Below are 27,815 nucleotides of genomic sequence, written 5' to 3'. Positions count from 1 at the left end.
AATCCATAGGCTCGCACACAACTGAAGCTACTTAGCATGTTGAACATTCTTGGCATTTCCCTTCTTTGGAACTGGAATGAAAACTGCCTTCTTTTGTGTTGAATATTATTTTAGTGTACCATTTAAATTCCTCTCTCTCTCTCTTTTTTTTTTTTTTTTTTTTTTTTTGCCACTTTTACAAGTTATTTTTTAGAAGTAGCTCTATGGGTTACAGTATGCATCTCAGCTTATCACAGTTTACCTTTATAGCTGAATTTTTACCCCAATAGAGTACTGGAAAATGAAAACTTTAAATTAGACTTGTCTAGAATGGTAGTACTAAATTAAAGTTCTTTCTGAATAATCATATTTTTTAATACATTGATAATTCTTTTTTGTCTTGCATTTTAATGTTTTATTCTTTTGTTTGTTTCGAGGTGTAGTTTATAAGTTTCATATGTGTAACATAGTGATTGACAAGTTTTAAAGGTTGCACTCCATTTATAGTTTTATAAAATACTGGCTGTGTTCCCTGTGCTATGCTATCCTTATAGCTTATTTATTTTATTCATAGTGCTTTGTACCTCTTAATCCCACCTCTATCATGCCCCTCCCCTCTTCTCTCTCTCCACTGGTAAACACTAGTTTTTTCTCTTTATCTGTGAATCTCCTTCTTTTTTGTTATATTCACGTTTATTTTTTTAAGTAAGTCATATCACATAATATGTGTCTTTCTCTGTTTGACTTTACTTAAGCATAATAATACCTTCCAAGTCCATCCACATTGTTGCAAATGGCAAAATACCCATTTATCTGTTGATGGACACTTAAGACTGCTTATGGTTATTATAAATAATGCTCTTAGATACATTGGGGTGCCTATATCTTTTCGAATTAGTGTTTGTTTTCTTTATATCTATACCCAGGATTGGAATTGCTGGATCATATGGTAGTTCTAGTTTTTTGAGGATGCTTCATGACGTTTTCCCCACTGGTTCCACCAGTTTTCATTTCCACCAACTATGCACAGGAGTTACCCTTCCTCCACATCCTGCCAGTCTGTTACTTATGGTCTTTTTGTTGATATTCGATCTAACAGGTGTGACGTTATATCTCATTGTCATTTTGATTTACATTTCTCTGATGATTAGTGATGTTGAGCATCTTTTCTTGTGCCTTTTGACTATCTGTGTGTCTTATTTGGAAAAATGTCCATTCAGGTCCTCTCCCTATTTTGTTTATTTTATATTTCTAAGTTATGATATTGTTCTAGTGTATTTTTTGTGATAGGTAACTATGTGTGTCAGTATTTAATAGAATTTATATCTAAAGCTGTTATCAGAGGCTTTATTTAGTTCTGCTATTATATGAGTTTTGTAGTTGTAATAAATTCCGTTTCTCCATTACAACAGCTATAGTAATATTTCTCCAAACTGTTGCTCCCCATATTTTGTAAATATGTAGCATTCCTGTTTCTTATGTACAATAAGCAAGCTGGACTTTAGTAATGCTTAATTTTTCCTCTACCTTGAAGTTCTCTGATTCTATTTAGTCAAAAGTATCTTATGGAAATTATAATATTTAATTTGAAACATTTACATATCTTCCCTGGTGGCTCAGACGAAAAGACTCTTCCTGCAATGCTAGAGACCCCAGTTCAGTCTCTGAGTCAATAAGATTCCCTGGAGGAGGGAATGGCTACCCACTCCAGTATTCTTACTTGGAGAATTCCATGGACATAGGAGCCTGTAGGGCTACAGTCTATGAGATTGCAAAGAGTTGGACATAACTGGTTGAATAACACTACTTACTTAAAACTTACCCAGTGTTGGCTGATGTCTAATCGATAGCAGTAGAGACATATCTGGGCTTTAGTCTAGGAGAACTTAATCTCTTAATTTCAAGAAGAAAAAGGAGGCTTGTAAATTTAGGAGCCCCATCACTTGCTGAAAGTAGATGTGTTTTTAGTAGCAACTTAATGGTAATTTTTGTTAAAGGATTTAATTTTTTAATGTAATAATTAAATCTAAGGCTGAGCATATTTTAGTTGTGGTTTCAGAAATCAATAGTGAAAATTACCAGAGTTCATTTAATTCAGCATAGATAAGATACCATGTGGATTTGATTTTTTTTAACTTTCTTTGTGCCCTCATCAGCACTATAGCATTAATGTTCGATAAGTAAGAAACTAGTAATATTACTAGCTTCTTTTTTTAATAGAATAAATTATGCTTTACCACACTGCAAAATTGTGGCATTGTGAAAATAAAACAAAAAACATAGAGCTGTTTTGAGTTTTGATCTAGATTTTTCCAAGGACTTTATTATTTATTTATTTATTTAGCTGCACCAAGTCTTTGTTGCAGCATGCAGGATCTTTCATTGAGACATGTGGAATCTAGTTTCCTAACCAGGGATCAAACCTGGGCCCCTTGCACTGGGAGTGTGGAGTCCTAGCTTCTGGACCACCAGGGAAGCCCCTGTATTTTTCCAAGGATGTTAAATTACCAAATTTATGTAAACACTAATTTTTTATTTTCCTTAATATGATACTGAAAGCAGGAAAAAGTATTCTAGCGTTTAACTGTAGGTTTCCCTTAAAATTTGGTTCTCTTACCAATAAAAGCAAATATGAGGCTGCTAATAAGCCTAACATATGAAGATCATTGTTTTAAGATCATCTGATTATGTTCAGTTATGACTCCTTGATGTCATCACCCTAAATATAAACTATGGACGGAGGTTCATAACATTGTACAGGAGATAGGGATCAAGACCATCCCCAAGAAAAAGAAATGCAAAAAGGCAAAATGGCTGTCTGAGGAGGCCTTACAAATAGCTGTGAAAAGAAGAGAAGCAAAAAGCAAAGGAGAAAAGGAAGGATATACCCATTTGAATGTAGAGTTCCAAAGAATAGCAAGGAGAGATAAGAAAGCCTTCTTCAGCGATCAGTGCAAAGAAATAGAGGAAAATAATAGAATAGAAAAGACTAGAGATCTCTTCAAGAAAATTAGAGATACCAAGGGAATATTTCATGCAAACATGGGCTCAATAGAGGACAGAAATGGTATGGACCTAACGGAAGCAGAAGATATTAAGAAGAGGTGGCAAGAATACACAGAAGAACTATACAAAAAAGATCTTCACGACCCAGATAATCATGATGGTATGATCACTCACCTAAAGCCAGACATCCTGGAATGTGAAGTCAAGTGGGCCTTAGGAAGCATCACTACGAACAAAGCTAGTGGAGGTGATGGAGTTCCAGTTGAGCTATTTCAAATCCTAAAAGGTGATGCTGTGAGAGTGCTGCACTCAATATGCCAGCAAATTTGGAAAACTCAGCAGTGGCCACAGGATTGGAAAAGGTCAGTTTTCATTTCAATCCCAAAGAAAGGCAATGCCAAAGAATGCTCAAACTACCACGCATTTGCACTCATCTCACATGCTAGTAAAGTGATGCTCAAAACTCTCCAAGCCAGGCTTCAGCAATACGTGAACTATGAACTTCCAGATGTTCAAGCTGGTTTTAGAAAAGGCAGAGGAACCAGAGATCAAATTGCCAACATCCGCTGGATCATGGAAAAAGCAAGGGAGTTCCAGAAAAACATCTATTTCTGCTTTATTGACTATGCCAAAGCCTTTGATGTGTGGATCACAATGAACTATGGAAAATTCTTCAAGAGATGAGAATCCCAGACCACCTGACCTGCCTCCTGAGAAATCTGTATGCTGGTCAAGAAGCAACAGTTAGAACTGGACATGGAACAATTGACTTGTTCCAAATTGAAAAAGGAGTACGTCAAAGCTATATATTGTCACCCTGCTTATTTAACTTAGCTGCAGAGTACATCATGAGAAACGCTGGGCTGTAGGAAGCACAAGCTGGAATCAAGATTGCCGGGAGAAATATCAGTAACCTCAGATATGCAGATGACACCACCCTTATGGCAGAAATCGAAGAAGAACTGAAGAGCCTCTTGATGAAAGTGAGAGGAGAATGAAAAAGTTGGCTTAAAGCTCAACGTTCAGAAAACGAAGATCATGGCATCTGGTCCCATCACTTCATGGCAGTAAATGGGGAAACAGTGGAAATAGTGGCTCACTTTATTTTGGGGGGCTCCAAAATCACTGCAGGTGGTGATTGCAGCCATGAAATTAACAGATGCTTACTCCTTGGAAGAAAAGTTATGACTAACCTAGACAGCATATTAAAAAGCAGAGACATTACTTTGCCAACAAACGTCTGTCTCCTCAAGGCTATGGTTTTTCCAGTAGTCATGTATGGATGTGAGAGTTGGACTATAAAGAGAGCTGAGTGCCGAAGAATTGATGCTTTTGAACTGTGGTGTTGGAGAAGACTTGAGAGTCCTGTGGACTGCAAGGAGGTCCAACCAGTCCATCCTAAAGGAGATCAGTCCTGATTGTTCATTGGAAGGACTGATACTGAAGCTGAAACTCCAATACTTTGGCTACCTGATGTGAAGAACTGACTCATTAGAAAATACCCTGACGCTTGGAAAAATTGAAGGCAGGAGGAGAAGGGGACGACAGAGCATGAGATGGTTGGATGGCATCACCAATTCAATGGACGTGAGTTTGAGTCAACTCTGGGAGTTGGTGATGGACAGGGAGGCCTGGCGTGCTGCAGTCCATGGGGTCGTGAAGAGTTAGACACGAGTGAGCACCTGAACTGAACTGAACTGAACTGATGCATGGACAGGTCCTTAAGTTAGATACATGTAACACATAAGTTCATTAAAGAAAAAGATTGTGAAGCACAGTAGTAGAGGATGGTTTCAAAGAAGAGGTGGAGCTTGGAGAATAGGTAGAGTTTGTTTGGTATAGAAAGGAAAAAAAACAGTATAAGGAAATACATTCATGCAAGGTTTGAGGATAAGCATATTTTGGAATCAGTGAAAAGATCAATATGGCAAGAATGGACAGTTTATGTTGGAACAGAGGGAGATAGAAATAGAAATAAACTAAAAATGAGGAAAGGGACTTTGGAATTAAGTTTGTAGATTTTTTTTTTGAGGTTCCTTTTGGAAATAAATAATAAAAACAGTTCTCAGATTTCAATAGTGACACAGTGAAAGGTGTTCTTCGCTTGACTTCTAAGAATATATTGTATTTGAATTCCTATATCAACACTACTGCCAAAATAAAACACACTAGGCAAGTTTTAAGAGTTCTCTTTAATCTTTTCTGTCCTTAGAATATATCTCAGCATATTAGTTTACATGGGCTGCTGTAAAAAATTACCATAATTTTGGTGGCTTGAAACAACAGGATTTTATTCTCTTGCAGGTCTAGGGGCCATAAATCTAAAATCAAGGTGTTAACAGTTTCATTCTCCCTGCAGGGGCTCTGGGTAAGAATCCGTTGCCTCTCTTCCAGCTTCTTGTGGCTCCAGCCGTCGCGTGGTTTGCGGCTGCATGACTCCAGTCTCTGCCGTCTTCACTCGGCCTTCTTCACTGTGTGTCAGTGTGTCTCCCGTTTCTGTCTTTCATAAGAACACGTTCATTGGATTTGGGGTCCACCCTAAATTAAGGATGATCTTATCTTGAGATTCTTACATTTTAAAAACCCTTTTCCCAAATGAGGTCACATTCATTGATTTAGGTGGACATTTTTTGGAGGAGCCCTTACAATTCAACCCACCACACTCAATAATTTTATACAGTCAGAGTCCTGTGGTGAGAATTACTTGGTTAAATTTTTGTGTGTGTGATGATGTTATTCAGTTCAGTTCAGTCGCTCAGTTGTGTCCAACTCTTTGTGACCCCATGGACTGTAGCACGCCAGGCCTCCCTGTCCATCACCAACTCCCGGAGTTCACTCATACTCATGTCCATTGAGTCAGTGATGCCATCCATCCTCTGTTGTACCCTTCTCCTCCTGCCTTCAGTATTTCCCAGCATCAGGGTCTTTTCAAATGAGTCAGTTCTTTGCATCAGGTGGCCAAAGTATTGGAGTTTCAGCTTCAGCATCAGTCCTTCCATGAATATTCAGGACTGATGAATGAATATTCAGGACTGATGATTATATTGTTTGATAATATAGTTATGCTGCTTGTGTTTGATTTTAGAGTTTGCTTTTTTTTTTATTTGATTTAATACTGATTTCTGAATGTAACATTTACATGGTTCCAAAGTCAACCCAGTAGGGAGGGTATTGGGAAGGTATACTCAAGAGCCTCACTACAATCCCATTCCCACCTTCCCTAGGGATAATGATTACATTACTTTCAATTTTATCTTTCCTGATTTCTTTTTATGGTTAAACAGTACCTATATATATTCTCATTTCTCCTTCATTCAGGAGAGATTGCATTCTGTATACGTTTATTTTGTACCTTGTTTTTTTTCACTTGGTTTTTCCTAGGAATTACTCTGTTTCAGTTCATAGTTCTCATTCTTTTAAACTACTGTATAATATTCCATGATATGGATGTACTGTACAGTCAGATTCCTGTGCTGAGACATTAGATTGTTTTCAGATTTTTATATTGGAAATAACGGTGTAATGAATAACATTTTGCATATGTTCTACATATTTGTGGAGGGTCAGCTTCTAGAAATGGGATTACTGAGTCAAAAGTTTATGTAAATGTATATGTGTGTGCTGTGCTAAGTCACTTTAGTCGTGTCCGACCTTTTGTGACCTCCATGGACTGTAGCCCACCAGGCTTCTCTGTCCATGGGGTTTTCCAGGCAAGAATACTGGAGTGGGTTGCCATTTCCTCTTCCAGTGGATCTTCCCAACCCAGGGTTTGAACCATTGTCTCTTTGTTCTCCTGGATTGGCAGGCAGGTTCTTTACCACTAGCGCCACCTGGGAAGCCCATGTAGTTTTGATATATATGCCAAATTAAACTACATTTTGCATTCTAGCCAGCAGTGTATGAGAGTACTTGTTTCTCAACAGCATCCGTAATAGTGTGTTAACATTTCTCATTTACCAGGTTGGCTGGGATTCAGAAGCTTGCTCTCAGTATAGTTTTAATTCTTGTAGTAACGGTAAGGCTGAACATACTCTTTTTGCGTGTTTAAGTGCTATTTTATAGCTTTTATATCTGAATGATTTGAATGATGACAAATTGTTTTTGAATACTGAGTCTACATCTTAATTAATTTTTGTACTTTGTACTCTTCATTTACGTTTGTTCTCATCTTTAAAATGAGACCTATTCATTGAGTTATTATGAAGATCAAATGAAAAAAGGAGGGGGAGGAGAATGTAAAGCAACAGGCACAGTGCCCAGCACATACTTAGCAAGTAGTCAATACATATTTTTTTCTCTCCCTCTATACCTCAGTTTATATACATACACTGCCTACTAGTAGGCAGTCTAGTAAGTGTGTGTCCAAGGTGGGGCCAAGTGTATTTAGTGGGGCAGTGGGTGAAAGTGTATTTAGAGAGGGAGAAGGAGGGAGAGAGAGAAAGGCTTCTGTAACAGAGAATTTATGACGTGTTAAATAGTATAGACAGTACCGCCCAGAGTAAAAGGAGCCTGGTGGGCTGGAGTACATGGGATTGCAAAGAGTCGTACACGACTGAGCACACACACAAGATGTTTTATTAACTTTCTGGCTTTCATATTCTGAAAATTGTAATAACATTTTGCATAATCTGTTGTTAGTAGAAATTTGGCAGCATGATCCATATGTTAGAGCAGCATCAGACTTTTTTCTGAAGGAGATTCTAACCTCCTTTCTATGTAGAACATATTTTGAGTAAACTCCTTAAACTTCGTAAAGTTACCTGTCTTCATTTTCCTTGCCTACATTGGTTGGCTAATAAAACATATATTGCTATCCTTAGTAATACTGCATGTTTGTATTCCATTTCAAACATGTACTCTGGACCATTTCAGTTTTTGAAAAGTCCAGTTCTGAGAAAAATTAACGAAGGACTGTTCAGTGGCAACGTTCTGTCCATCCATTCCTCTGAATATTTACAATTTTACTCTTTGATAGAACCGTACTATTTATTAGAGATCTGTGTACTTGGATGGATTGCATTATTTTGGCCCCTTGTAGATTTGTTTTTATTGAATTGTCCTTTTAAATGGATGTGATTAAAAAAAAAAAAAAATCAAAGTAGCTCAAAACATTTGGGGAGGTTTTTTTTTTAGGGATGCCTTCAAGGACTTTCTTCGTTATATCATCCAGAATCTTCTTTATGTGAACTCACTGGTGAAATTTCCCTCAGATTACAGTGTCTTGGAAAAGCTGTACTTCTCCTGATCAGTTGCTTCACTTTTTTAAAGACACTATGTATTTGCTTCTTTTCATTCCTAACTAGGAAACTTAAGCCACATTTGAAGGCCAACTCTAGGGAGTTTTGGAGCGCATTGTACTGTGCTTTACTCTGTATTGTTTTTATTTATTTTCTTTATCCTAGTGTGTCCTTTGTTCAGAATCCTTCACTTGTTTATCTTTCAACCTATGTATTCTTCTGGTAAACTGTTTCAAATCCTTATGGAACAACACACAATGTGATATCTATATTTATGAATGTATGTATATGTACGTGTTACACCTTTAGTTACCCAAGCTAGAACCTGAAAGTTGTCCTGGATTCCTTCTCTCTCCACATCCAAGTTGTCGCCAGATTAATCTCTTTCTGTATATCTGCCCTTTTCTTGCTATTAACCTTGCTTTCTCTTTGTTCAAGTGGTAGTTTATTTCCTACCTAATGTTCTTCCTTTCTTCTAGTACCTTTCTACAAGTTTAGCACCTTCTCTTCCACAGTGCTGCTATAGATCATGCTCTAATATCAAAATCTGTTCATATAATTTTCTTAATATAAAGTGTTTCTCTGACTGCCTATAGCAGTCAGTCAAATTTGGACTCCTTAACCTAGCACATAGGCTCTTTTATAATCTGGCTTTTGTCTGTTTAACCTCCCTCAGTCCACATGTGCGTCATGCATTTTCACATTTTCCCTTTGCACTTGCTTTTCCTTCTGCCCGCAGCACTGTTCCCACTCTTCATCAATACCAAGCTTTCAAAATTCATTACAGGTGACATCTTCCTCAGAAGATTTTCCCTGTCTTCTAGCCTAGTAGTTACCACTGTGGCCCTAGGGTCAGTAGCATTAGCATCATTGGGAAATTATTAGAAATGCTAAATCCTTGGCTATTACTCAAGGTTTACTGAATTAGAAACTCTGGGCATAAGACCCAGCAGTCTCTGGTGCCTGTTGGTTTTCAGACTTTAATAAGCATCAAAATCACCTTGCAGGGGATTGTTGTTAAAATATCAGTTCCATCTCTGAAACATCTTGGAATGGGTGGATATGATAGATTGTATTAACAGCTCCAGGCCTTCCCCCCTGCCTGCATCCAGGCTCTTTCCCAAGTGACTGTGTAGTTCCTGCCAGTGACATGACCAAAGGTTTGAAAAAATGTTTGTAAGATTGTGCTTGCACTTTTTGTGCCTCTGCCATCTCTGAAGACCAACATGTCTAGCCTGACCCGCTGATTCTAGGAGGAGATTGAGAGCTTTAAGCTATTTAGTTTTCTATTGGGTATATCAGTTCAGTCGCTCAGTCGTGTCCGACTCTTTAGGACCCCATGAATCGCAGCACGCCAGGCCTCCCTGTCCATCACCAACTCCCGGAGTTCGCTCAAACTCAAGTCCATCGAGTCGGTGATGCCATCCAGCCATCTCATCCTCTGTCGTCCCCTTCTCCTCCTGCCCCCAATGCCTTCCAGCATCAGAGTCTTTTCCAATGAGTCAACTATACCAAGGAGTGAAATTACAGGGCCTAGAGTAATCACCCAGCAGATAATGTCCCTTCTCCAGAGTGTGTGTACCCATTTTGTATACTCCCGCCAGCATTGTGTGAGCATTCCTGTTGTTTACTGTGCTGTCATTGCAACAGTTGATTACTTTTTAACTTTAAATATATCTTACTATCTTATTTTCTTAAAGACTAATGAACTAAAACACCTTTTCATATGGAAAATTAAGCTCTATGAGGCCACACAGGAATTGTCTGTTTCGTCCACTGCTGTATCCCTGGCTCCAACAGTGCGTTGCACGTTGTAGACACTCAGTAAATATTTGTTGAATATATAGTATAAGAGCAAAACTTGGTGAACATCAAATTGAGAATTCGCTGACTTTAGCTAGTAATTTATTCTTTGACCATATTCAACATACCTACTATCACTAGGTCTTGATTTTCTTGCCTATAAAATAGATGTTTGTTTCCCAGAGATATTTTTCGCCTATGAAATCGTGTGATTCTGGAATTTATAAATTGTTTTTCACATTTACATTGTTTTGCAACTCATGTTTTACTTATTTTCTCTTGATTCTCTATTTTTTCATTTAATGTGCTTGGCTTACAATGATATACCAGTAACAGCACAACTAGTGCTGTCTCTGAATAACATTCTCCATAAATAGAATCAGAGCACCTCTGAAGGAAAGGCTGGTTTCCACTGTTGGGATAGGAAAGGTATGAGATGAGGTTGGCATATCTTATTGCACTAGAAAGTAAGGAATCTCTTAAAGAGTGATAGGACATAACAGAAGGACAAGAAAGTCAGCTTGGAGAAGCTGCCCCTGGCCAATCTGGGAAAATTTTGAGCTTCAAAATAAATGAATAATAATAGATTGCAGCTCATTCAGTAAAAAAGAAATTGCCCAGTCCATACTCACATGAATGAATAGGGAGGAAGGGAATTGTCCCGTTACAGTAGAATGCCCTGAAATAAAACATTGATAGAAAATCATTGATGGTATTAAAATTAAGTAGTATAAGTTCAGTGGGAATTAGGTATTTAGCAGTCTCCCTTACACAAGCCTCTCTCCACAAACTGCAGATGGGTAACTTAATAACTGAGAACGTGGCTTAAAATGCATTAATCAAGAGATCAAAGTTAACATCATCAAATTAGCAAAAAAACTGGTATCAGATGCTTCCTGTTATAATGCACTAGGAGTCTGTGATAATACCTACTAAAAACATACCGCTGGAATTCCAAATCTATGGATTATACAAACAAGTCAATAAATGCAAAGAAAGTACAGGGAAGCAATCTAAATTCAAGAAGACTTAAAGTCATGACAGCTGAATGTTATATTTGATTCTAGGTTGGTTCCTGAACCAAGGGGAAAAAACAGTTAAAAAAGAACATTATTAGGACAGTGGATAGAATAGGGACCTGGGATTAGATATTATTTTATAAATGTTAAATTTCATGGTTTTTTCTATTGGCTTCTTGTTATCTAAGAAAATGTTCTTGCTCTTATGAAATACATTTGTTGTTGCTCAGTTGTGTCTGACTCTCTGCGATCCCATGAACTGCAGCACGCCAGGCTTCCCTCCCTGTCTTTCAGTATCTCCTGGAGTCTGCTCAAACTCACATCCATTGAGTTGGTGATGCCATCCAACTCTCATCCTCTATTGCCCGCTTCTCCTCCTGCCCTCAACCTTTCCCAGCATCAGGGTCATTTCCAGCGAGTCAGCTCTTCTCATCAGCTGGCCACAGTATTGGAGCTTCAGCTTCAGCATCAATCCTTCCAGTGAATACTCAAGGTTGATTTTCTTTAGGACTGACTGGTTTGGGATTGGAATGAAAACTGACTTTTCCAGGAAATACATAACTAAGGATTGAGAGAAATGCACTCTGATATCTCCAACTTGCTCTGAAATAGTTCAGGGGGAAACACACACACAGAGGAGGACAGGGAGGAGGAAGGGATGTGAAAGGTAAAGCAGACAGGGCAAAAGGTAAGCAGTGGGTGAATCTGGGTAAAAGTTATGGCAGTTTCTTGTACTTGGATAGCAGTTTTGTGTAACTCTGTTAACTTTTTGTAAGCTTGAAATTATATCAAAATTAAAAGTTATCTCTTCAACTAAGAAAATTTTTTAAAAAAGAAGCCTGCAGGAAAAACTAAAAAAAAAAAAACAAAAAACTTTATGCCTGTAAATTGCTTTGCAAAATTTCTAAATCAGCTATTAGAACTTTTAACTTGGTTCAATAATAAAAGCCCATAAAGTGAATGAACTAGGTATTGTTTAGAACCCACAGACTATAATTGGCTTTTAATGATTCTTTATTTTGCAATAATTGCAGATTCATAGGAAGTTGCAAAAGAAAAAAAAAAGAGTATGGGGATATCATGTATACCCTTATTAATCCAACCTCCAACAAAAGTAACATTGTATTGTAATTTCAAAACCAGGAAATTGACATTTGTACAATCCAGTTTATTCAGATTTAGCCAGCTATGCATGCACTTTGTGTGTGTTTCTATATAGTTTATCATAAATGTAGTTTGACTGGGGGACTGAGCACAAGCACACAGACAAGTAGTTATATGTAACCACCACCGTACTCAATATAGAGAACTGTTCTGTCACCACAAGAACCACTTCCTTGTACTGTCACTTCATAGTCACACCTGCACTCCCCATCTCCAAGTTCTGGCAGCCACTGATCAGCCTTTCATCCTCATGTTGGTATGTCAAGAGTATCCCATGAATAGAATCATACAGTATATATTTTTGAGATTGGCATTTTTCACTCAGTATAATTTCCTTGAGATTCATCCAAGTTGTTATGTTATGAATAGGTGGTACATTTTTATTGCTAAGTAGCATTCTATGGCGGAGAAGGCAATGGCACCCCACTCCAGTACTCTTGCCTGGAAAATCCCATGGACGGAGGAGCCTAGTAGGCTGCAGTCCATGGGGTCGCTAAGAGTCGGACACGACTGAGCACTTCCCTTTCACTTTCACTTTCATGCATTGGAGAAGGAAATGGCAACCCACTCCATGTTCTTGCCTGGAGAATCCCAGGGACAGGGGAGCCTGGTGGGCTGCCGTCTATGGGGTCGCACAGAGTTGGACACGACTTAAGTGACTTAGCAGCAGCAGCATTCTATGGTGTAGATTGACCAACTTGTTTAGCCATTCATGCATTGAAGGTCATTTGGGTTGTTTCCTGTTTTTGGCTATTACAGATAATGCTGCTATAAACATTGATGTGCAGGTTTTTGCATGAACATAAGTTTATTTCACACAAGAAACATCTTTTAGTTTTACTTTTTGTTTTGTTTTTTTAAACTTAGCATTCAGTTTTATGTTTTAAAGTTTATTCTGAGGCAGTAATTTTTATACTTTGTTGTTGTTCAGTCTGCAAGTCATGTCCAACTCTTTGCCACCCCATGGACTACAGACAAGGCTCCTCTGTCTTTCACTATCTCCCAGAGTTTGCTCAAACTCATGTCCATTGAATTGGTGCTGCCATCCCACCATCTCATCCTGTCACCTTCTTCTAGTCCCCTCAGTCTTTCCCAGTATCAGGGTCTTTTCCAATGCAGCTCTTCTTATTAGGTGGCCAAAATATTAGAGCCTCAGCTTCAGCATCAGTCCTTCCAATGAATATTCAGGGTTGATTTCCTTTAGGACTGACTGATTTGATCTCCTTGCTGTCCAAGGGATTCTCAAGAGTCTCCAGCACCAAAATTTGAAAGTATCAATTCTTCAGCATTCAGCCTTTTTTATGGCCCAGTTCTCTCACATTTGACACCACTATTGGAAAACTGTATTTGTGACAAACCATTTTTCCTTCTAGTCTTTTAAATCCATGCCTAATTTTGTAAACACAGTGAACTGAATTCAAGTTAGTATCTTTCAGGAGTATATAGAGTCTCTATGAAAACAGAGAAATGGATTCAAAAAATTAAGGAACTACAGTTGCTGTATTCAGTAACTAAGATATGTTTGTAAATGGCCAGTTCAGTTCAGTCGCTCAGTCGTGTCTGACTCTTTGCAACCCCATGGACCATATGTAACACGCCAGACTTTCCTGTCCATCACCAACTCCTGGAGCTTGCTCAAACTCATGTCCATCAAGTCGGTGATCCCATCCTACCATCTTATTCTCTGTCGTCCCATCCAGCCATCTCATCCTCTGTCGTCCCTTTCTCCTCCTGCCTTTAATCTTGTCCAGCATCAGGGTCTTCCTTTTTTTTTTTTTTTTTTTTAAAGTGGCATGATTCGACATCAAAAACGCCTTGCCCTGTCCTGTTAGGCTAGGTATGATCTAATTTATATGTACCTTTTCTCCTTAGTCTTGTATCAGTCCATCATTGTGTACAGTGACATACTCCGCTTTTCCTTTGTGCTAGGCTCTGTCCTTCTGTAGGGACTTGAGCATGCTATTCACCGCCCCCACCCTGTCCCCATTTCTTCTTTGCCTTTTGCCTGTCTAACTCATATTAATGAGACTTCCTAAATGAGGTATTGTTACTGTCCACCCTTCACTATAAACTTGGTTGCAGTCTTTTTGTCTCTCAAAGTGCCCGGTTCTTTTCATTTAGAAAAGAGTAAGGACTCCAAAATACTAAGATCAGGGACTCTGGAATCAGACCTTAGACAAATTACTTACCTTTATATGCCCCAGGTTTTATTATCTTAAATTAATAATACTACCTGTTAAATAGGATAAGGATTAACTGAATTCAAATATGTAAAGATGAACTAAATGTAAATTAATATGAAATTAAACATGTAAATGCCTTAGAACAATTCCAGGCGTATAGTAGATTCTAAGTATCATCCATTATTATTGTTGTGAAGTTTATCACAATATGTGATCATCTGTTACATGGTGATTATTCATAATATCACTACTAATGGATTCTCTAAGCTCTATGAGGGTATTAACCATGTTTGGGGTGGTTTTTTTATTTTTATTTTTTTAAACCACATTATGCTCACAACCCACTGTCAGATCCTATTCTAGGTAGTAGATGCTAAATGCATGATGGTGAATACATAAGATATAATGTTTTAAAAATCAAGAAATCAGATCATCAAGTAAAAGGAGATGAGTCACTTAGAAATTTCATTACCTGCTGATAAGCTTATGTAATATTATCAGCTATCAAATACTGGTAAAGAGAAGCCAAACTGCTTCCTCAACTCCAGGCAATTCAGTATTCTGATTGAAATTGAAAGTGTTTCAGTTCCATTTTAAGTTTAGTTTGCTTTTGTGTTTATTTGTGATACTGACTTGTGTCAAAATATTATTTGAGAAAACTAATTTTTTATATCCTTCTTTTCTGCACACCTCCCCTATCCCCATCAGTTTTCCTAGATTTTGTAAACAACCATGAAAGTCCTCTATAACAGGGGTCCCCAACCTTTGGGGTCTAATGCTTGATGATCTGACATGAGCTGATACAATAGTAATATAAGTAAAGTGCACAGTAAATGTAATGTGCATGAATCACCCCAAAACCACCCCCTCACTCCCAGCCCGTGGAAGAACTGTCTTCCGGGAAACCGGTCCCTGTTGCCAAAAAAGGTTGGGGGCTGCTGCTTTATAACACACAGGATCATTTTATCTTTTTACATTTTGTATTCCTATTAACCTTCTAGCTCAGGATATAGTTAATGTTTTATTTTCTTTTTAATAATCTGTGTTTCATAGTAACTTTACTTTTGTGGGACTAGTCATATAAATCAGAAACTTCACTTAAAATTTAGAAACCCATTTTTCTTAATAAAAGATTTACAGATAATGACAGAATTTAAACAACTAAATATTTTTTCATTTTATGTATAGAAAGGATATGCCATTTGATGTTATGAAAATCTGCATTTTATGATTAGTTCATTGAATATTAGCATATTAAATTTTAAAAATAACATGCTTAACCTCAGTCCATGGAATTCTCCAGAGAAGAATACTGGAGTGGGTAGCCAGCCATTCCTTTCTCCAGGGGATATTCCCAACACAGGGATCAAACCCAGGTCTCCTGCGTTGCAGGCAGATTCTTTACCATCTGAGCGACCAGGGAAGCCCAATTTATATATTTACATCCTATAAAATAGCATAGTGGGAAGGATCTAGTGGAAATTATTAAAAAGGTTACTGTAGATAATGTGGGCTTCCTTGGTGGCTTCCTGGCGGGCTACAGCCCATGAGGGTCACAAAGAGTCAGAAACGACTGAGCGACTAAGCACTATAGATAATGTGGGTAAGAAATTGCTTTTCTCTGTTTTTATTATTTCTTTTCCTATAAGAAAGACTATTTAAAATAATTTTGAAGTTTAGCTCCTTAGTTGTTAGTTACTAGTCTTAATTGACTTTTTACAAGGTTATTTTCCCTGAAAATTATCCCAATATAGTTCTTTCACATTCATAAATTATACTATTTAATTATTATATCTTAAATTCTTTTGTTTTTTTAATACCAATTACAGAAATAAAGCCTGAGGGAAACATGATGTCTTACCATTCAGTCTTTTATTAAAGAATAGCATCACCGACTTGGTGGACATGAACTTGAGCAAACTCCATGAGATAGTGAAGGACAGGGAAGCCTGGCATGCTGCAGTCCATGGGGTCACAAAGAGTCGAAGATGATTTAGCAACTTAAATAACAACAACAGCCGTAGACTGTTACAAGCCGTAGACTGGCTTATAAACAGCAGAAATTTATTTCTTACAGTTCTGGAGGCTGGGAAGTCCAAAATAAAGGTCCTGGCAGATTCAGTATCTTGTGAGAACCCACTTACTGGTTCATAGATGGCCATATTCTTGCTGTGTCTTCACATGGTGGAAGGATCAGAGGAGCTCTTTGAAGTCTCTTTCCTAGGGGCATTAATCCTGTTGGTGAGAATTTCACCCTCGTGACCTAATCACCTCTCATGATCCCCACTTTCAAATATTGATACCATCATACTGGGATTAGGGTTCCATATACAAATGGGGTTGCGGGGGAGATAGAAACATTCACTTCATATCACATGGTTTTGCAGTAATAGGTCTGTTAAAAGAAAGGCTTTACTTAATCCTAAGTATGAGATGATATTTTGTACCCAACAAAAATGTTCCCTTAATTAAAATAAAATGTGGAAGTTAACACATTTTAAATTACTCCAAAGAAATTTTAAAAAAGAAAAAGCAAGGTACATATGAAACAGGCTGTTTATTATGGAAGACTTTAAGGACCTGAAAGGGAAACAGAAGAGTGTAATGAATGCCTAATGTCCATCACTCAGCTTCAACAGTAATCAACATGCTGTCCTTTTAATTTCATCTATACCTCCTTCCATTCTGTAACCACTGCTAAATTATTAGTAGCAGTATTATTACTTCTGTAGTATTTTGGAATTTGGTAATATATATATTGAAAAATAGAAATCTTGGGTATACTCATATAACCAACATCCCTCCATGATACAGAACATTTTCACATCAAAAACTTTCTGCATGTCTCTTTGTAGTCGCATCCCACCACCACCATCATAAAAAAAACATACTGCTAAGTTGGACTTCATAAAAAGTTCAAAAGATATTGTTAAGAGAATGAAAAGGCAAAAGATAAGGATACAATATTTGCAAATAGTATCTAATAAAGAACATTTATCTAAAGTATATAATTGATGCTCTCAGAAGTCAGTAATAAGATTGCCAACCTCTACTCTAGACCTGCACTTGTTGTTCTTCAGTCGCCCAAGTCCAACTGTTTGCAGCCCCATGGACTGTAGCATACCAAACTCTTGTATCCTTCACTATCTCCTGGAATTTGCTCAAAGTCGTGTCCATTGAGTTGATGATGCCATCCAGCCATCTCATCCTGTCCTTCTCGTTTTGCCATCAATTTTCCCCACATGAGAGTCTTTTCCAGTGAGTCGGCTCTTTACATCAGGTGGCCAAAGTATTGGAGCTTCAGCATCAGTCCTTCTTATTTATAGTCAGGGTTGATTTCCTTTAGTATTGACTGGTTTGATCTTGCAGTCCAGGGGACTATAGAGTTTTCTCCAACACCACCGTTTGAAGGCAACAATTCTTTGGTGCTCAGCCTTCTTTCTTTATGGTCTTACTCTCACATCCATACATGACTATGGAAAAAATCATATCTTTGACTATATGGACCTTTTTCAGCAAAGTAATGTCTCTGGTTTTTAATACACTGTTTGTCATGGCTTTCTTTTAAGGAGCAGGCATCTTTTAATTTCATGGCTGCAGTCACTGTCTGTAGTGATTTTGGAGCCCAGGAAAATAAAATCTCTCACTGTTTCCACTTTCCTCCCATCTATTTGCCATGAAGTGATGGGACCCGATGCCATGATCTTAGTTTTTTTAAGGTTGAGTTTCAAGCCAGCTTTTTCAAAGCAGAGATACTGAGTAGGTAGTTGGATTGAGTGTATTGTATGTGGGGAGAAGTCACAGTAGGAGATATAAATTTTAGAGTTATCAGCATACAGGTGCTATTTTAAAATCTTGAGATCAGATGAGATTAACAGCATAGGTAGAACAGGAAGATGAGAAGGAACCAAAACAGGATTCAGGAGTGGCCTGTCCTGTGAGGAAAAACCAAAAGAATGTGTTGTTCTGGAAAACAGAATTGTGCAAACAGAAGATTAATCAGCTCTGTTGAATGGTGGGTCAAATAATTGAATAGGAGTTTTGTCCGTTGCACTTAACAATGTAGATTCATGCCATTACTAACCATGGTAAGACTTTCGGTGGAATGATGAGAATAAAAACCCAGGGTGGTCTCAAGAGAAAGTAGAATTAGAGGTGAATATGGACAACTGAAGTATTTTGCTGTGAAAAAAAGCAGAAAATGAAGCAGTTTGATGCAGGATGTAGGAGACAAGGTTTTTTTTTTAATTTGGGTTTTTGGGGAATAGTAGCAGTTATCACGGAGAAGGAAATGGCAGTCCACTCCAGTGTTCTTGCCTGGAGAATCCCAGGGGTGGCGGAGCCTGGTGGGCTGCCGTCTATGGGGTTGTACAGAGTTGGACACGACTGAAGTGACTTAGCAGCAACAGCAGCAGCAGTTATCAGCATATAGATGTTTATATGCTGATTGGAATGATCCAATAAGAGGGAAAATTGACACAGGAGAGAGAAGAAGAAGGTTGTTGGAAATGACCTCTTTGAATGGGTTAGCACAGAAGAGAGATCATTAATGTGCATTATACATGAGCAATCATGATTTTTTTTTGTACATCTTTATGTACTCTTTGGAGAAGGAAATGGCAACTCACTCCAGTATTCTTGCCTGGAGAATCTCACAGACAGAGGAGCCTGGCAAACCATGGTCCATAGGGTCAGAGAGGGTTGGACACGACTGAAGCGACTAAGCACAAGTGCGCATGTACTCTTTCTCAGTTATTCTTTTCAGTACTTTAAGTAATGATCTTAAGCTGTGGAATAATTTCCTAAAGTACCTGAAACATATTTGTTCTCCTACTGAGTTGTCTTAAAGAATTCATTGTTTCTAGGGACTTGTCATATTAGGATCAAAATAGCCAGACAGGACCTGGATAGGTATCTTCCCAAAGAAGACTTAAAGATAGTTAACAGGCACATGAAAAGATACTCAGCATCACTAATCATCAGAGAAATGCAATTCAAAATCACAGTGAGATACCACCTCACACCTTTCAAAATGACTATTATCAAAAAGTCAACAAATAAAAGAACTCTCACGAACTGTTTGTGGGAATGTAAATGTGCAGCCACTGTGGAAAACAGTATAGAGGTTCCACAAAAAATTAAAAACAGAAGTGCCATACAAAACAATTCCACTTCTGGGCATTTCTCTGAAGAAAGCAAAAACACTAATTTGAAAAGATACATATATTGTGTGTTCATCACATTATTTACAATAACCAGGGTATGAAAGGAACCTGAGTGCCCATTGATAGGTGAATGGATAAAAATGATGTAGTCTAGATACGTACCTGTTCACATATATGTATATACACATATTCTTTTTTATGGCTGATAACATGCAAGTAGATGAAATCTTGTCATTTGCAACAACGCATATGGACCTAGAGGGTATTATTCTAAATGAAGTAAGTCAGGTAAAAACAGATACCATATGATTTCACTTATATGTGGAATCTAAAAGCAAAACATATAAACAAACATAAGAAAGCAGAAACAGTTATAGATGCAAAGAACAAACAGGTAGTTGCCAGAGGGGAGATGGGTGGGGGGATTAGTGCAATAGGTGAGAAAGATTAAGAGGTACAGACTTCCAGTTACCAAATAGATGAAGCACAGGGATGAAATGTACAGTGTGGGGAATAGAGTAAATAATAATGTGATATCTTTGTATGGTGACAGATGGTAACTAGACTTCCTACGTTGATCATTTTGAAATGTATAGAAATACCAAATCATTATGTTGTATACTAGGAACCAACAGTGTTGTAGATCAGTTATGCTTCAAAAATAAGCAAACTCAGAGAAGAAGATCAGATTTGTGGTTATCAGAGAGAGGCTGGGATTGCGCTGCGGGGGAGGGGGTTAGGAAATTGAAGGTAGTCAAAAGGTACAAACTTCCAGTTACAAGATTAAGTACTAAAGGTGTCATGTGTAACATGATAAACATAATTAAACACTGCTGTATGTTATATATGAAAGTTGTTAAGCAAGTAGGTCTTAAGAGTTTTTATCACAAGAAAATGTCTTTGTATCTATATGAGATGATAGATATTTATTAAACTTACTGTGGCATCAAAACAAAAAAATCAGAGTAACCAGAGTTTTTTGAAAAGATTCTAAGGGCACACAAATCGCAAATAACTAATAGGACGAAGATGAATGATAAACCTATTACTTGCTTTTTATCACTTAATATTACTGTAGAGGTCTTCATGTATTCAGGCTTTTCTTATATTTTATATGCACCCAAAAATTGCTTATATGTGTTAAAAAATTTTTTTACAAACTTAGAATCTGTTGCTTTCTAGTGGTGGGGAATGATTATTTCAGAAGAATCTGGCCAGTCTTTGGACTAGTGGAAAAAAAAAAAGTGAATTTAAAAATTTTGTAGTAGTTGAAAGTGTGCCCTCTTGTGGACTGTTCAGTGATTTAACATTAAAACATTTTTCTCTTACATTTTAGATTCAATTGATTATATATTATCAAGTGTATTATGGTCTAAAGTTGAGACCTACATCTAAATGTTATAGTTCCTTAAGACCTCAGCCTCATTTAGAAGAAATAAAATGACCATTGTTTGATTTTTGCATTTCTGATCCCATTGTATAGGAAATCATCTTGTGATAAAGGAAATCAATCTTAAGTTATATTGTACTATATATAGTACAACATAGATTTAGGTATTTACTTACCTAGCTGCTTAGGATTTATATTCTACCTATTTCCCAAAAGAATTTGAGGCAGTGTATTCTATTAAATGTAATATAAACTGAGACAATACAAATATAATAGTTTTAAGCCCTCCCTCCCACCTTCCTCACTAAAGAAAAGGAGAAATTAGTATTACCAAGGAAGGAAAAGTGCTAATTAGCTAAATAGTCCACACATATAAAATGTTGGTTTATTCAAAATAATACAATCCTGCAAGACAGCATAGCATAAAGAACACTGAACTAGAAATCCAAACTTTTGTAGGTCAGTTTACAAGCTGTGAGACCTTAAATGTTTTGCTTCTCTGAGGAACATTTCATTTACCTTTTTTACTGGTTTGTCTTTTCTGTCATAGCATTGTAGATACCTCCCAGTTTGATGTCCTTCATATAATGGTTGAGAATGTGAGATAAGATTAGAAACACCTGAGTTCACGAGGGTCCCTGGCTTTCCCCCGGTTGGTTCAGACAGTAAAGAAAGTAAAGAATCCCCCTGCCGTAATAGAGACATGGGTTCAATCCCTGAGTCAAGAAAGTCCCCTGGAGAAGGAAGTGGCAGCCCACTCCAGTATTCTTGCCTGGGGAGTTCCATAGACAGAGGAGGCTGGTGGGCTACAGTCCATGGGGTCACAAAGAGTTGGAACAATCAGCGATTTCACTTACCTGGAGTGTTAGTACCTCAGGTTTATATAAAAGTTGAATGAGAGTACATTTAAAATGTTTTATATATCAGTTTTTATTATATAGTAGGTGCTGAATAAATGTTAAGTTATCAATCCTGCCAATTTTTCATTACTAAGAAAGTGAGATTGTTGAGATAAGATTATACACATTTTTTTGGCTGTGGGTTACAAAAATGTAACCCACAGAAATGTTTATCTACCATCAGATTATACACTGGTTTTATTTCTTCCAAATCTATTTTGATTTGAATATTATTATTGTAACTTTTACCAATACTGTTTTATTTGCATTTCTATCATTTACATGAGGAAATCATATTTTGAAGTGAAATTAAGTGAGTGAAGAACTGGGGTCTTTATAAATCTTGCCGAGTGCTTAGAAGTTCCCTTCAGACTCATTATAATGGGCTGAAATAGGAGATTAGCATAATATCTCCCACTGATTAACCACTAGTAATTTTACACAACACAGTGCCTAGGACTGCTATACTATTTGTAATACTGTGGTGAAATATATACTGGAATTTCAAATCATAATTTTCAGTAGGGCTTTCAGAAATAGGGAGTACTTTATATTAAAAGATTCCTTTTCACTAATCCACCTGTTTAGCCTCTGCTCCTCTGAAGTGTTTTCCCATTGACAGTAATACTGTTAACTTTCTGCATACTTACAGTGTGCCAGGTAGTATGTCAGGTGATTTACATGCATTATTTCATTTTATTCTTATTACCACTTATGAAGGGGGCTACTTTCTTTACTCTTCCATTTATTTAAACTGCTTTGATTTGGTGACTCATAATTAGAATGACATGTTACCTGGACTCACAAAGCAATATGCAATATAGCTTTATATTTCTGTTTCATCCCTCTCAAAATTGATCTCAACCCATTAAATTTACAATCTACAAATCAGTCACCATTCACAGATTTTAAATAAAGCACTGCTTTCGGAGACAGTTCTAAAGCACTCTTTATAATCTTTGCCATTTGGTTACCATTTCATTCTGGATACATTCTTTCCCAGAGATAATGACTTTCAGCATCATTGTCAGCAGTTGCATGAAAGACATGTACTTTGACAGAGCCAGGTGAACCAAACACTGCGCAATCCAGAGCCAGAAATGCCATGTCTAATTATTTAGGGTGTGTATATTCACTTTTGAGCAAACTCCAGGAGATAGTGGAGGACAGAGGAGCCTGGTGTGCTGCAGTCCATGAGATCACAAAGAGTTGGACACGACTTAGCAAGTCAACAACAACAGCAAACAACAAAATATTCACTTTTAGAGTTCTAGGAATGTTGTACTCGATTCAGCAGCACATATACTGGAGTTCTAGGAATGTTGTTTCTTGATGGACTTCAGTCACCCTCTAGCATAAAGCAGCAACATTAGTATAGATTACTTCAAAGTGTAAAATCCGTAAGTGTAGCAAAAGGGAAAATAGAGGATAGCCAGTAGTAATTATATCTTCCGTATACTCTTTCTTATGCCTGTTCCCTCCAGTGAACTGCTATTAGCAAGTTTTATGTCAGACATTCATCAAAAGAGGGCTTCCCACATGGCACAGAGGTAAATAATCCATCTGCCAGTGCAGGAGACAAGGAGATGCAGGTTCGATCCTTGGATTGGGAAGATCCCCTGGACAAGGGAATGGCAACCCAATCCAGTATTCTTGCCTGGAAAATCCCATGGACAGAGTAGTCTAGTGGGCTACAGTCCATGAGATTGCAGAGTCAGACACGACTGAGGATGCACACACACAAGTTCATCATAGGAAAACAGTGCCTTTTTTTTTTTCCCTTAGCCAGGTATTAGAAAAGAATGTACATATAAAAGATCATTAAAGGAAAAAAAAATATTACTAAAAAGATCAGATAGTTCTTATCTTTAGAAGGAGCTAGAGTGTTCGGAGAAGGCAATGGCACCCCACTCCAGTACTCTTGCCTGGAGAATCCCAGGGACGGAGGAGCCTGGTGGGCTGCAGTCCATGGGGTCGCACAGTCGGACATGACTGAGGCAACTTAGCAGCAGCAGCAGAGTGTTAGAGTGGTTTCATGGATGCTTACTTTATTACTGTTAAAACGTACATATGTGTTTTAGGAACTTTTGTCAGTATATTTATAATCAAAGTGAGGAAAAATAAAATTCTTATTTTTACCTACTTATATACTTTCACTATTTTTAAGAAAAAACTTTTTAAAGTTGAATTAAGATGTATGATGAGTAAGGGGAATTATTAATGTTACATCATTACACTGTTCTGAAGATTATAAACGAAAAAACTCAGAGGTTCTCCTGAAGGTTACTGACTAGCTTCTCTTAAAAAAAAAGAGAAGTATTTAAGCTGTTTAAAAATTACAATTCAGCTTTCTATTTCAGCACTATGTCTTAGATAATTGATGTAGAGCAGACTCTTTTTGTTTGCTGTTTATGAAGCTATTTAATGAAGACACATCTTTTTCAAAATTTATTTTTTAATTCAAGGATAATTGCTTTACAGAATTTTGTTGTTTTCTGTCAAACATCAACATGGAACCAGCCATAGGTGTACCTATGTCCCCTCCCTCTTGAACCTCCCTCCCCATTCAGAGCCCCTGTTTAAGTTCCCTGAGACATACAGCAAATTCCCATTGGCCATCTATTTTGCATATGGTAATGTAAGTTTCCATGTTACTCTGTCCAGACATCTCACCCTCTCCTCCCCTCTCACCATGTCCATAAGTCTGTTCTCTATGTCTGTTTCTCCACTGCTGCCCTGCAAGTAAATTCATTGGTACCATCTTATTAGATTCCATATATATGCATTATTATGCAATACTTTTCTCTTTCTGACTTACTTCATTCTGAATGATAGGCTCTTGGTTCATCCACCTCATTAGAACTGACTCAGATGTGTTCCTTTTTATGACTAATACTCCATTGTGTATATGTACCACAGCTTTATCCATTCATCTGTCAATGGACATCCAGGTTGCTTTCATGTTCTAGCTATTGTAAATAGTGCTGCAGTTAACATTGGGGTACATGTGTCTTTTTCAGTTTTGGTTTACTCAGGGTATATGCCTAGGAATGGGATTGCTGGGTCATCTGGTGGTTTTATTCCTAGTTTTTTTAAGGAATCTCCTTACTGTCTTCTGTAGTGGCTGTATCAATTTACATTCCCACCAACAGTGCAAGAGGGTTCTCTTTTCTCCACACCCTCTCCAGCCTTTATTGTTTGAAGACTCATCTTTTAATAATGTGCACATTATTTACCAGGAAGGCAAGTTGAAGATAAATTTTTATGCATATATGATGTGGAAAAGAAAATAGTGTTTGTCAAAATTAAGTATCCCTGTCCAGTAATACAGCCACATTGTTTAGGTTCTGACCTTTGCTCCACAAATTACTTGAAATTCCTTGTAAATTAATTTTCTTGTCAGTAAAATGCAGGAAAAAAAGAGTACTTACCTTACTTCATTGTTGTGAGGACTAAATGTGTTGTTGCATACAAAGCACTTTGCAGTGTGAACATACAGTAAATAATATATGTATGATGGCTGTTACTGTTATGTATAGCTTGAGCATGCAAAAAGCAGAACATTTTATTTTTTAAGCATTTCCCTAGTAGTAATATATTTGACATTGTTACAAATAATTATCTGTTTTTTGTTGCAGTGTTTGGGAAATGGGAAGTAATGACAGCTGGCACCTGAACTAAGTACTTTCATAGGCAACACCATTCCAGAACTTCAGGATGAATGGGGATATGCCCCATGTCCCCATCACTACTCTTGCGGGGATTGCTAGTCTTACAGACCGTAAGTTTGGTTAACGTTCTACTCTGACATTGATTTTTAAAGAGACTATGACAATAATTGTTGGTGGTGTCATAAATAACACAAAGTGTATAAAGATTTTAAATTTTGAATGACACATTATTTTCTTTTGTTTACTGGCATAAGTGTGAAAGTAACAAAATTAGTGAACTAATAATAAGACCTTAATTTCTCTTTCATCCTAAGGACCCATTAAGAAATGGTAGTATGTTTTTGTTTAAAGGTCTTACATGAAAGGGATAAATGTAAAAGTAAGGATCAGAGAAGATGAAACAATCATTAAGAAAAATCGAAACTGAAGAAACATGGTTTGCATATAGAAATTATTACACACTTTTAAAAAAGCATTTAGGGAAATGGTAACTGAAACTGCCCTTCAAAGAAGAAAATTTGATAGCCCCACTTAATCTAATTTCTTAGTGATATTTATTTTGGATGCCACGTTTGGTAATCTTTTGGAGTTTGTCACAGATGTCAGGAGCCTATTTTACCCTGAACACTTAAGTTTCTTAAGAACATTGTCATTCACTTGAGGTTTAGTTCAGTTCAGTCGCTCAGTCATGTCTAACTCTTTGCGACCCCATGGACTGCAGCACGCCAGGCTTCCCTGTCCATCACCAACTCCCAGAGCATGCTCAAACTCATGTCCATCGAGTCGGTGATACCATCCAGCCATCTCATCCTCTGTCATCCCCTTCTCCTCCTGCTTTCAGTCTTTCCCAGCATCATGGTCTTTTCCAGTGAGTCAGATCTTCGCATCAGGTGGCCCAAGTATTGGAGCTTCAGCTTTTGCATCAGTCCTTCCAAGGAACATTCAGGACTGACTTCTTTAGGACTGACTGATTTGATCTCCTTGCTGTCCAAGGGACTCTCAAGAGTCTTCTCCAACACCACAGTTCAAAAACATCAATTCTTCAGCACTCAGCTTTCCTTATGGTCCAACTCTCACATCTATATGTGACTACTGGAAAAACCATAGCTTTGACTAGACCTTTGTTGGCAGGTTTAATTAGTGTAGTGCAATATTTTAGGGACTCATTCTTTTGGTAGGCAACTTTAACTCTTAGTCCCTGTATAAAAACTGCTCACAATGTTAGTCCTTATCCTACCTGAATAAATAAAGGGGAGAAGACATATGAGAAGGAAGGGTTGATGGTGAATAGATGACATCCTTTATTTGTAAAACAAGCATTTTGCAAGATGTAAGGTTTCATAAAAGCAGCTATAGGAAAATAACTTCAAGAAATGTTTTCATCTATGTTCCCCCAATTACTATTTTTTTTCTGTTGTTAATTTCCAGCTAGTTTAAGTGGGTGTAAAATAGATAACAGCCTACAGCTTTGAAGCAGGGCTAGTTTATAAAATCTGACATAACAAGAAAGTAGTTGGTGTAGATTTAATAGGTAAGAAAGCTTTTGAAATAGTCTTTAGTTTTGGTTATCACTTTGTTCAAGTAAGGCATAAATTCATATGATATGTTGTAGGAGTGCAGAGTCAAATAAACAACCAGAAATTTCTTGTTTTTTTTTTTTGTTAGGGTGGGGTTGAGTTCTGTGCATTATCTCAGCTGTACCTCATTAAAATTTTTCTGCCCAATAAATTCCACGTATTAAGTAATGATTTGTTTCCAATGTTTTTATGAACAAAAACCTATTATTACCCATAGTGACTGAGTGGCATGAGAGTTAATGCTATATAGGTGATTAAAAATTAAACCAGAAACAAAGACACTATTGTTAACTTTTTTAACTTTTATTTTAAACAAATAAACTAATAATTCCTTTTATGTGAAGAGACATTAGGTAACTGAATTTAAACAACTGTGAACATCGATGTCCTTTTTTTTTGCTGTCAGAATAGAATGAAGAGATTATTTAGGAATTTACAACTTAAAGCAAAATTCCTTAGATATTTTTCTTTCTTTAGAATCCTATGGATGTTGTTCTCCTACCAAAGTGAGCTATTTTTGTATTTGCCCAAGCTTTTAAAAACACACATTAGTTGTCTATCTGGTGAAGTCAGATATTGTTACTTGGTTTATTTATTTGATTATGATAAATCTTTACAATAGAAGTAAATTAGATTAATCACTCAATTTTTAGAAATTACTTATATTTTTTAATCCTACTTTTTGGCTATTTATTAAATTAATAAAGATATTAAGACATGAA

General features: G+C 37.1%; 1 protein-coding gene across 5 annotated transcripts in view; it reads left to right on the top strand.

Annotated features, from left to right (window-relative positions):
- NIPBL (NIPBL cohesin loading factor) overlaps positions 1-27,815 on the top strand; it is a 209,768-nt gene that overhangs the window by 69,197 nt on the left and 112,756 nt on the right. For all 5 annotated transcript variants that reach the window (XM_006059558.4, XM_025270602.3, XM_044932727.2 and 2 more), the window contains exon 2: positions 25,484-25,626. In XM_006059558.4, the coding sequence (XP_006059620.1) occupies positions 25,563-25,626 (64 nt within the window). In that variant the 5' untranslated portion in view covers positions 25,484-25,562. The remainder of the gene's footprint in view (positions 1-25,483; positions 25,627-27,815) is intronic.

The sequence above is a fragment of the Bubalus bubalis genome, chromosome 19, assembly GCF_019923935.1.
Source record: "Bubalus bubalis isolate 160015118507 breed Murrah chromosome 19, NDDB_SH_1, whole genome shotgun sequence".
Classification (NCBI taxonomy): domain Eukaryota; kingdom Metazoa; phylum Chordata; class Mammalia; order Artiodactyla; family Bovidae; genus Bubalus; species Bubalus bubalis.
This window is presented reverse-complemented; position numbering and strand designations above follow the sequence as displayed.